The sequence below is a fragment of the Lucilia cuprina genome, chromosome 5, assembly GCF_022045245.1.
Source record: "Lucilia cuprina isolate Lc7/37 chromosome 5, ASM2204524v1, whole genome shotgun sequence".
Classification (NCBI taxonomy): domain Eukaryota; kingdom Metazoa; phylum Arthropoda; class Insecta; order Diptera; family Calliphoridae; genus Lucilia; species Lucilia cuprina.
In genome coordinates this window covers 28,319,660-28,332,072 of record NC_060953.1, presented here as the reverse complement: position 1 = coordinate 28,332,072, position 12,413 = coordinate 28,319,660, and the positions used below count along the sequence as shown (strand labels likewise).

The window sequence follows — 12,413 nt, the reverse complement described above, 5'->3', positions numbered from 1 at the left end:
TTTTGTATATTTTATTGTTAGTGTTGCCACAACAAAATTTTTTTCTGACTAAAATGTGAATAAAATATAACCAAATTTAGAAAATAGTAACCAAAATTATTTTTTATTTCATGTTTTCATTTGGCTATGAACTTTAAAGTCATGAATTTCTTTTCAGAAACTTTAAAGTTATAAATTCATTTTCAGAAATTGAGCTTGTATAGGATATTGGTTCAATTATGTTTCAATGTGGTAGGTAGATTTTCTTTCTGCAAATCGAATTTTTATATGAACGTAAAATTCAGAAAAATAATCATATTTTAAATGAAAAAAAAAAGTTTAAAATGTCCATAGCATTTATATTAAGTTACAATTATTTTAATAAAGTTAAAATCGATATACTTTCGACTAGATTTGTGTGCTCGTTTTTTTTTTAACGAGAAAACTTATGAGAATTCGTTTTTAAACTAGAAATGTTTACGGAACATATAGGTTAAAGTCATTTTCCTAAGAGGACCTTATATAGGGGTTAAACTCAATTATTGACCGATTCTCATAAAATTTTACATAGAGAGTTTAGTTAAACACGATTATGTTGAAGTTTGTTGCTATATTGTGGTTTTATAGCAAATTATGAGCTTTGAAATAATTTACTGAGGGAACTTCATACGGAGAAAAGTGTCAATTAATTATGTGCCGATCCTCATATGCTTTGACAAAAACATTTCGGCTCCAAAAAAGCTTGTTTATGTCGAATTTCATTGCTATATATGCTTTTTTAAACCAGTTACTAGCAATATAGTAATTTTCTGAATAGGGCTAAATATGGGAGCTAGGTGAAATCTTTGGCCGATATTGTCCATTTTCAATACCAAACAAACTGGGTCAACTTAAAATAGTTTGCCAAATTTCAGCTCTTTCAGACGGATCGTCTTAAAATTTACTAAGGACCAACATTTTGATACCTACTTCCCAACTTTTTTGATGATTGCTATAAAATAATTTATATATTTGCAAAAAATAGCAAAAACGAAAAAATAATTTACATTTACACATGCAAAATAAAAATAACCAATTTTGGTTAATAATAACCAAAGTGGCAACACTGACCCTTGTTACGAAGTTTCGTTCAGTGAATGCGAAAATCTTCGCATTTACATAAAACATTAATGACTGTTTGTACGTAAAAGTGTGAACTGATCACTCTTATCAATCGTATATTCCAGATGTTTTTGCTGTCATTAGGTTGTTTTTGACAAATGATATCAAACTTTAAACAACTATCAACGAGCCAGACGAGCAATGTTTCGTTTGACCTGGTTCACACTGGGAAACTTTTGATTATTGTGCGTGAGAGAAAGAGAGAGAAATATCAACCATCCCTTTCTCTTAAACAAAAATCAATAGTTTCTCAACAAAAGTTTCCCAGTGCGAACCAGGTCTTTCTATATTAAGCAAGTTATATGAGAGTATAATTCATTTGTTCAAACCTTGTGAATTTAAGAACAAGTTTACACATGCAGATGTTTAAAAGTTAGCCTGACAAACGAAAAACCAAAAAAATATATGTGAGAAAATCCATAAGGCCTCTTGGAATAATGAAACGTTGGGTGGAACCAAAAATATCCTATGAGGTGACACTGATAAAAATAAGACGAGATATCTCCTCAAAATGAGCAAGTCTGAAGTTGTACGTTGTATAGCGAGCACATCTATACAAATTTGGCCGCGCGGATTCAGACGAAGATAGAGCATGTGGAGAGAACTGTGAAACTCTGGAGCACTATCTCTGCCACTGCACATAGGTCTGGCTTATCGTGTTTTTGCCGAAAACTATAAAAATATATTTTTTCATTCAAAATGTATTACGTATTAATTTGTGATAGGTTTATATAATTTTTCAACATTCTGATCATATTTTTTCAACAACGTAAATTTTTAACTAAACGGGCGATATATATTAAAATTAATTGGTAGCAATTATTTCCTAACATATTGACCATATTTTTATTTTTATATATTTTCTCAGCACTTAATAAGTGAATAAAGATATATAAACTAATTCAAATCATACTATTATTAAATAATGACAACTTTTTAACCGCTTTGTTATACCCTACACCACTTTAGTGGGAAGGGTATATTGGGTTTGTGCTGATGTTTGTAACGCACAATAATATTGGTCCTATACCCACCTTAAAGTGTACCAATCGGCTTAGAATCATCCGTCTGTCCGTCCGTCCATGTAAACCTTGTAATCAAACTACAGGCCGCAATTTTGAAGAATATTTTACTATTTAAAAATATTTTATTGCAGATTCAAGTATCTTGAAAGTGATGTTATTTCAAAAATAACATTCCTGACTTCGGAATTACGAATTTTTTGAATTTTTTGTTAAAAGGATACGTGTTAAGTATCTTTTAATTGCAAGTTTCAAAAATGATATATTCATTGTGATAAACTGAGAAGTTATTTGCATTAGAAATGTTTAAAGGAAAAAAATGAGGCAACTCCAATGTAAACAAGTAAAAGTGCTATATTCGGCCGTGTCAAATCTTATATACCCTGCACCATGATATGTTAAAAAAAACAGTCAGTACCAAAAAGTTCTCTTTACAGGTTATTAATAGCAGCATTTTTTAAACAAATGGATTTATTAAATCCAAATGTTAGTTCTTGCACTGTACGCCAGGTGGATAAGGCAAAAGGTTTTAATCGAGTTTAAATAAATTTCAAATCATAATGTCAAAAGCGGCCAACAGAAGGAGTTATTTCAAAATTTAATGTTAAAATTATAATTTTTCAATTCAAACTTTAGCAATTTGTTGAAAAAGGTGTATTTGTACTGAAATAACAGGAAGTGCAACATTTACAGCAATTTTGTTTATTTTTAGCATCGCCATATTGAAATTAGCTAAATGTAACTACTTTTTTTGGATTTAATAAATATAAATTGAATTTACTTCTTTTAGCTACAGAAACGCCATTTTTGCACTGAAATTAATTTTTCTTTGACCTTGTATTAACTTAGACAGCGTATTTTCAGATAATGATAACCAAAATTAAATGTCAGCCTCCTAAGATAGTTATTTTTCGGAATAAAATAAATGCAAAATAAATCCAGTGATTAAAAAAACCCTTATTGTTATTACTCTGGGCTTAATTTCATGTATCTATTTTCAATTTTATAGGAAATTAAAAAAAGTATTTTTCAAAAAAAAAAAGTATAATGAAGTTCTCGTTTATGGCTTCTCATATAATTTCGACAACATATATTTCATTTCTCGTTTCCAGATTCATTATTATAAAAATTTAAAAAATACCTTTTGAAAAACGAAAAAGTACCAAAAATTAATTCACCATCTGATTCCGACTCTACACAATTAATTTCATGTTTCTAGGTTCAATATTATAGAAAATACAAGAAATACCTTTTGAAAAAATAAAAAGTACCAAAAAGTCGCCTTTTATGGGTTCTTACATAATCCTTAATTTCATGTTTCTAGGTTCAATATTATAGAAAATACAAGAAATACCTTTTGAAAAATTAAAAAGTACCAAAAAGTCCCCTTTTACGGGTTCTTACCTAATCCTTAATTTCATGTTTCTAGGTTCAATATTATAAAAAATGTACAAAGTACCTTTTGTAGAACGATAAAGTACCAAAAAATTCATTGTTTCTAGGTTCAATATTATAGATATTCTAAAAGTACATTTTGTAGAACGTTTACATACCTGATTTTACGTCCCTACGTACCTTTTGTAGAACGAAAAAGTAATTCCCTTTTATGAATTCTAACTTAACCCTCTGAGACCGACGTGGATTTTTTATAACTATTTTACTGAAGTGGTGTCTGCTAGACACCATTTTTTGAAAGCTTGTATTTTCTAAGATCTGTTTTTGAAACCAACTTAAACTATTTATATTTATTGTTTAAGGGTCTAAGTTGTTAATTACTATAATATTTTTTCCCTTCGACACCACAATGCAACCCAGTGTTTATTGACAAGGTACAAATTGAAAAATCAAATTTTTGTGATTTTTTTGGTGTCTGTCAGACTACCATGTTAGTCACAATGGGTTCAGACAGGCTTCACATACTTAATTTCATGTTTCTAGCCAATAACAACACACTAGTGCTGCTCTCGCTCTGCCTTGTTATACCCTTCACCATCGTGAGAAGGGTATATAAAAGTTTGTCATTCCGAAGACAGATATCGGCGAGATCCAAATCTTCAATAATTCTGTTAGGCATGCTTTCGAGAAGATCGCTATTTAAAATCAGCAAAATCGGTCCATAAATACCGGAGATATTAGCAAAAATCCGAGACAACCTCTGAAAATTTCATAAAAAATTTAGATTTTTTTCATGCTCAGACAGAAATTGCAAAAAACAAAAACCAAATACATAATCATACGGCAAATTTTGTCATTGTACTCTTGTTTATAAAAACAAGGCAGAGCGAGAGCAGCAAAGTAAGAGGAGCAGAGCGAAAGCAGTACTAATGTGTTCTTATTGGCTAGAAACATTAAAATATGTATGTGGAGCCCGGCTTAAGTTAGAACCCATAAAATGGAACTTTTTAGTACTTTTTCGTTTTTCAAAAGGTACATAGAAATATGAAATTAAATATGTGTAGTCTGAATTAGGAGAGAACCAATAAAAGGGATCTTTTTGGTGTTTTTCAAAAGGTACTTTTTGAATATTATATGATATTGAACCTAGGAACATGAAATTAAGCATGTAGGTTCGGAATTAGGCAAGAACCCATAAAGGGGATCTTTTTGGTACTTTTTCAAAAGGTACTTTTTGAGTTTTCTATATAATATATATTATATGATATTGAAACTAGGAATATGAAATTAAGTATGTAGGTTCGGAGTTAGGTAAGAACCCATAAAGGGGAACTTTTTGTACCTTACTTTTAGTTTTCTATAATAATGAACCCAGAAACATGAAATTAAGTATGTAGAGCCCGGATTAGACGAGAACAAATCAATCGGGATTTTTTGGTACTGATTCGTTCTGCAAAAGGAACTTTTTGAATTTTCTATAATATTGAACCTAGAAACATGAAATTAAGTATGTAGAGTCGCAATTAGATGAGAACCAGAAAAAGGAAACTTTTTTGTACTTTTTATGTTTTTAAAAGGTACTTTTTGAATTTTTGCTAATATTGAACCTAGAAATATGAAATTAAGTATGTAGAGTCTGAATTTGGTGAGAACCCATAAAAGGGAACTTATTGGTATTTTTCGTTTTTCAAAGAGTACTTTTTTAATTTAATGGAGATTGTTTGGTACTTTTTCATTCTGCAAAAGGTATTTTTTAAATTTTCTTTAATATTGAACCTAGAAATATGAAATTAATTATGTAGACACGGAATTTGGTGAAAACCGGAAAATGTGACCTTTTTTACTTTTTGTTTTTTAAAAGTTCACCTTTGGAATTTTCTATAATATTGATCCTAGAAATATTGGGTATGAAGAGTCTGAATTAAGTGAGAACCCATAAAAGGGATCTTTTGGTACTTTTTCGTTTTTCAAAAGGTACTCTTGAATTTTCTATAATATTGAATCTAGAAACATGAACTTAAGCATGTTGTGCCCGAAGAAAGTGATGTAAAAGAGGACTTTATGGTACTGACTGTTATTTTAACACACTATGGTGAAGGGTATATAAGATTCGGTACAGACGAATATATAACTCTTACTTGTTTTTATAAACAAGCGTACAATAACAAAATTTACCGTATGATTATGTATTTTGTTTTTCTTTTTTGCATTTTCTGTCAGAGCATGAATAAAGAATCTCAATTATTGATGAAATTTTCAGAGGTTGTCTCGGATTTTTGCTCATATCTTTGTTATTTATGGACCGATTTTGCTGATTTTAAATAGCGAGTTTCCCGAAAGCTTGTCTAAGAGGAGTATTGAAGGTTCGGATCTCGGTCCTCTAAAACTGATTTGAACAAACATACAGACAGAGGGACATGGCTTAGAACAAGTGTAAATCAATGAAATACCATTGTAAGATGTTTATCAATTTCATTATAAAATATAAAATGGAGTAAGTGATGAAATAATTCAAAGATTTTTTTTAGAAAAAATGCACTGAGTGGTTTTTCAACATTTTTAACTACCAGGGGGGGGCGGCTTGTATCCAAAGAAAACCATTGAATTTCACATATATCGTCTCTAAATTCCTTATACAAATTGGTACTTAGTACTTTATTGAATAAGAATCAATACTATACAATTCTAAATAAAATTCACACATTACTCCCCAAATAGATGGAGATTTCCTTAATGTAGTTTTTGTTTATCAATACAAAATGAAAAACCCAGATTATTTTGTTATAATATATAGTTTTATAACTCACCAAAATTTTTTTCTAGGTCCAAATCTAGAAATCTATTTTTACAGAGTTGTGAGGAAGACCAGTCAAATTTTTTTGTATACAAAATAACTAATTCCCTAAATATTTAATTTTGTCCTCCTAATTTAACCGTTTTCAGCATTTTCTTTATGAATAATTCAAAAATTTGACGTCCTAGATTTTCTAGAATATTTTTTCTTGACTTAGACGACAAAAAAAATATCCATATATGTTTTATATCATGAGCAAAATCGTTGTAAACTAGTGTTTTACAACGAAATAAAAAAACGATAGATTTCATGTTAAGTCAGAAATTGATAAATTCTTGTGGGTACATAGGATAATAAATCGGTTAAGAAATATCAAAATTTTGTCGTACCAACAAAATATCAAGTGGCCTATTCAGACCGAGCTGAAATTAAATAATTTGCGTCGAAACTATAAATGTACAATTATAATGATATCTTACCTGTTCAGACGGGAATTTTTGCTTGCATGCTAAGTCCGTACTTTTTTGTAAATCTGCATTTATTTAATATTTAAACAATATATTTATCACATTTATTATAATTTTTGAAAATTTTGAATTGAATTATATTGTTTTTATCTGCTTTTAATTTTTTTTATTAATTTTTGTTTTGTGAATAGTTGTAAAAATTTTGACTATCTCGTTTTAATCCACTCCAGAGTCAAACAAATTCTTCGCTAGAGTGTAGATTATTTTTACTTTGGAGTTAACATGATAATGTTATCTTCAACATGACTAATGTTAATTGAAAAATGACAACTTGAGTCAGAAATAAATACATACATAAAAATTATTAAAAACAAATTTTATAATGAATATAAAAATTTAAATTAGTTTAGTCAGAAAGAAATTAGTTTAGTCAGAAAGAAATTAGTTTAGTAAGAAACATGCGTAAGTTTGGCCTCCGAAAGACTAGTGTTATAATCTGGAGATCGTGGGTTCGCTTCCCACCTGAGGCACTGGTAAAAAGCGCAGAACAGATCCGAGAGTGTACTTCTTCCTATGTGTACTTCTTCGGATTTGATGTACATATGTACATACTTTTTTTTAAAACTAACTAAAGTGGAATGGACAGCTGTTCTAAACACATTTCCTCTTTCTAGCGTGGAAACATGATACATTGAAAGAATTAAAAGTATGCATGTTGGCATGTTTATTTTAATTTCTTTTTTAAATAAATGAACAATGCATACAGATATATTTTTCATGTCTTATGAAACTGTGTGTTCTTTTATTTTCGATCTAATTACTAAAAGTACAAATTTGCACGTATTAGAACAAATTAGAAGAAAATATGCCATAAGTCCAGGAATACGCAATAAATTTGCAGTCCTCAAAGAATACGTCAACAAAATACATTCCATGTATATGTATTTACAAAAGTTAAAAAAATTAATTGTTTTGTTTATTTCCCTCAAATCGGTTTAAATAACCGTTTTCCAACTTCCCATGCCGATTGCAGGTTACTGACAGATCAGCCCGTTGAAAATACCACAAGTTTTTAAAATGTGTAACCTATTTTCCTTAGTACTATTTGAGTTATTCAACTTTTCATTTCTTTTCACTCCCCCTCAATTTATTTTAAATACCACCTAGTTTCGAACTAAACCTATGTTTACAATCTGCCAATTCCTCCAGCAAACAAACGAATTCATAAAAAGCTTGTATAACCAATGTCGAACCTGTCCAGCACTAATCCTTTGAAACATGTCTCTCGTAAACAGTGTTCAACCTACCTGTCTTCTGTATGTGCCAAGTCCCTTCGGTTCAACCAAACCCCTTACCTGCAAAATAAGAATCATCAGTAATCCTACGAACACATTCAAATAAGCTTATTTATTAAAAAATATATATCTTTTTTTACAATTTTTTTAATTAACATTTGTCATGTTAGCATTTACATTTTTTGTTAATTCCAGAGTGAAAATAATCTACACTCTGGAGTGGTATCAAACGAGATAGTCAAATTTGAAATTATATTGGTATGAAAAAGAAAGAAATACAATTTGCTAGAGTGTGGAGTGCTCTAACGCAGCTTTAAGCAAAATTACTTGATATCAAATTAATAAAATGTATGGGAAATTACTTGATTTCGTGTAGATTTCGATCGAAATTACCTTATTTAGTTTTGTTTTTAAATATTTGTAGGAATAATAAAAATTGTAAATATTTAAAAAAATACAGCAATATTAAAAAATTAACAAAAACCCTAAAAATCAAAATACTTTATTGACTAAAAAATTAAAATAACCATTAGCAATGAAGGGCACGATCACACTTAACGTACGTAAAGTCTGATTAAAATGAAAGTTAGTTTTTGGGGTCCTGGCTAGTCTAATTTAAAAATCGAACACTGTGCGGTATTGTCATTGGAGCAAATACCTTACTAAATCGCTAACAAGTAATTAGAAAAATCATTTAATGTAAATCGTAGCGAAAACGTAATATCTTCAGGGAAAAAGAAGACGTATGAAATAAAAAGTATTTATTTAACACATTAATAAGTTGTTATTAGACAACTTCTATGTAATCAGGACGATATGTAGTAATAATAAGTAAGTTTGTGAATAAGTAAGTGGTTATTATTGAAAGTCATTATCAATTATTTTATGGAAATACGCACTGATTGTGCGAATTTTAATATTTATACATTTTTAAATTGGAATGGGCGCTATATGTTGATGTGGTGTCCGTCCTTCAATGTCAACATCTTTGATATAATTTGATGAAGTTTTCCCAGGAAATGCGTGGTATCTCATAGCTACGATACAAATATTACAACGAAATTGTACTTTGTGAAATGTTATATTTAAATCACTCAGGGCGCTGATATTAAGTCTCGAAAAGGGAACAAAATTGCGTTTTCTCAAAACTCAGGATATGATATCCCAGATTCCAGATGTGATGGAGAAAATATGTAGTAATATTCGAACTTATAGAAGCGACTAACATAGTTCAGGGTTTGAACTATTTTAACATTTAGTCTGATAATATTGAAGAGAAACAGCTACTAAAGTTAAAGAGTAATTTAGTAGCTGTTTCTTACAACTTTTATTTGATGCATTTTCGAGAAAATATGCCAAAAAAAATATTTTAACAGGTATTTTAAATTTTAAAGAAACTTTTATCCCCATATTCTAATTCTTTTGTTATTTCAAAACGAAAAATGTATAAAATTTGGTGCGAGTAGCTAATTTGTGCAAGAATATTAATATTAATCTAATTGCTATTTTTAATTACGCAAAATGAAAACAAACTAATTCGAAAACAACTGATTATCAGCGAAAATAACCATCTTCATTTAGGTTGTCGAGATGAAGCTCTATAACAGATTTTATTTTACTGCCTTAAATTCTTTATTTTGCAGAAGTAATGCTAACATCCGTTTCATGGTATCATACTTGGAAAACATTTATCCGTTAAGGTCCCTAAATCCAATACAAATTAAAAAATGTCTGAATATTAAAACAGTACTTCAAAATGTCCTATGTGGAGTTTTATAAAACACAGTGATTTTTGAAAAAAAAACATATTAGTTATATTAGTAAACGAGTATGACACGGAATGATACATATGTATTTTATACAGTCGTATTTTCCTTAATTTTGACTTACATCTTAACCTATCAACTACCTATAAAATATTTAAGACATAATATTCATCATCCTTCGCATCCTAATTTATTTATTCACACTTACATATTTCATACATATTCTACTACCATAATAACACCTACTCTGTATCATAATGTGCTTAATTGGTTGGAAATTTACATTCTAATACTAACATCATAAAAGGTGTGCAATCTACCGCAAAACTAAGTTCATCTGGATGTGGTATTACAGACACTTCCGTGGGACCTGCTTCAGTCATGGTTGGAAATTTAGTGCAAGGAAACCGACTTGCTATTGCTCATGGACGTGATCTTGGATTATCTGAGGATAACGAAAGAAAGGTATTTATATATAATATATTGTTTAATCTTATGTTATGTTAAAAAATACCGCTGCCGATATTTTTTTATTTGAAATATGTGTTGACTATCAGTAAGTGTAAATGTATGTTTATTTATTTGTTGGTTTGAAATCTATAGACAGCTAAACGGCTGTACCGATCTTGAATTTGTCACTGTTGTAATTACTCCCCACTTTAGTGGGGAGGGTATATTGGGTTTGCTGATGTTTGTAACGCAGAATAATATTGGTCCTATACCCACCTTAAAGTCCGCCCGCCCGTCTGTCTGTCTATGTAAACCTTGTAATCAGACTTCAGGCCGATAATTGAATGAAATTTGGTACATGATCTTATATTGTCCCAGGGACGAACCCTATTGAAAATGGTTAAGATCGGTCCATAATTTCACCTAGCCCCCATACAACTGTACCCACGAATAGAGCTTGTAAACATTGTAATCAAACTACAGGTCGCAATTTTGGAGATAATTCAATGAAATTTGACACATGATCTTCTATTATACCGTAGACGAAGCCTATTGAAATGATTAATATCGGTCCGTTATTTCACCTAGCCCCCATTCAACTGAACCCCCCGAATAGAGCTTTTAAACTACAGGTCGCAATTTTGGAGATAATCCTCAAACAAAAAATTTGTGTTACTGACACTGTTACCCCTAAAAGCTCCCATTGCGCAGTGTCCGGTTATTACCCCTACTAAAATAATCATACAGAGCTGCCTGACTGTCACCATAAATCATTAAATTTCGACCCCTACTAATGTGTGACCAAATAATATCCACGGATTCCCATATTGATAGGAAATCTGTAGTACACTTTAATGTTGTCATCTATTTAATACACTCCGGCCCCAGTGCCAGAATCCATCAGAAAAGACTGTTAGACCTACCTCGTACAATATTCTTATGTAGCCTACACGCTTTGGTCTAACTCGAGCTGATTCAAACAGTATGAATAAGTTTCTAGTCGCTAGACTCTCAACGTATTTCTCAATGGGGAGCAGATTCAGAACTTGTTATGATAGATAGATGCACATCTTTCAGTCTTATTGATTACTAATATCGATAAGGTTGTCTTCCAGGAACCAACCTACCTGCCACAGTTCGGGACTGATCTTCCAATCCGGATCTTAACAGATGCTCGAAATTTTCCATCCTGGCTCATAGACTTCTGCATTTATATACATTTAATGTTATAAACCAAATAAGAATTATATTAATTCATACATTCAAAACTTGTTTTATTGTTGTATTCCATATTCTGACATAAAAATAAAACAAAAAATCAAACAAAAACATTGAATAAATAAAAATATTTACTGAAAATTAAATTTATTTCAATAAAGTGTTTGTTAGATAATATTTTCCTTTATAAACCTAAATAAAAATATTTATAAAAATCGAAATTAATTAAACAATTATTAAATAAATATCTATATAAATATCTTACAAGAATATGCAGTGATTTAAATGTCAATAATTAGAAAACATTTACAGTATAATGTTGTAAATAATGTATATAATGTTACGAATTAATATATATTATCGAGTATTACATTTGTTTAGTATTTCATGTCGTAGATTAACCTTTATTCATATTTTTTTTTAAATCACTTAGAAGAAAGTTCTTCAAATACTTAATATTTTCCTTATGAGGTTTTAAAATTTAAATAAATAATAAATATCAAACATTCTTATTTGCAAAAATAACTTTCGGAAAAAGAACTTATCTTTATGTTTAACATCAGAGATTTCTTAATGTGTATCTCAATGAAATAACTTCCAAGCTCTCATTCTCTTTGTTTGGAAGTTATGTACACGTGAAAGAATAAAAACCAGAGAGCTAATTTGAGAGCTCGATGCGTTTTTATGAAATCTCATACAAATATATATTTTAAGAAATAATTTGTTAATTTACTTTTCTTGTTTTTACATATTCTTGATATATTAATGAGTTATCACTTAACCAAAATTTTTGTTAAAAATTAAATGAAACATTACACAGAAAAAAATATGTACTATTATTTTATTAACACAATTATTTGCTTAAA

At 29.6% G+C, this 12,413-nt stretch overlaps 1 protein-coding gene across 3 annotated transcripts in view; it reads left to right on the top strand.

Annotated features, from left to right (window-relative positions):
- The window catches only part of LOC111684114 (disco-interacting protein 2), a 229,272-nt gene that overhangs the window by 164,778 nt on the left and 52,081 nt on the right, over positions 1-12,413 (top strand). For 2 of the 3 annotated variants that reach the window (XM_046952776.1, XM_046952775.1), the window contains one exon: positions 10,187-10,344. In XM_046952776.1, the coding sequence (XP_046808732.1) occupies positions 10,187-10,344 (158 nt within the window). The remainder of the gene's footprint in view (positions 1-10,186; positions 10,345-12,413) is intronic. The other variant, XM_046952777.1, reaches the window with a different exon arrangement.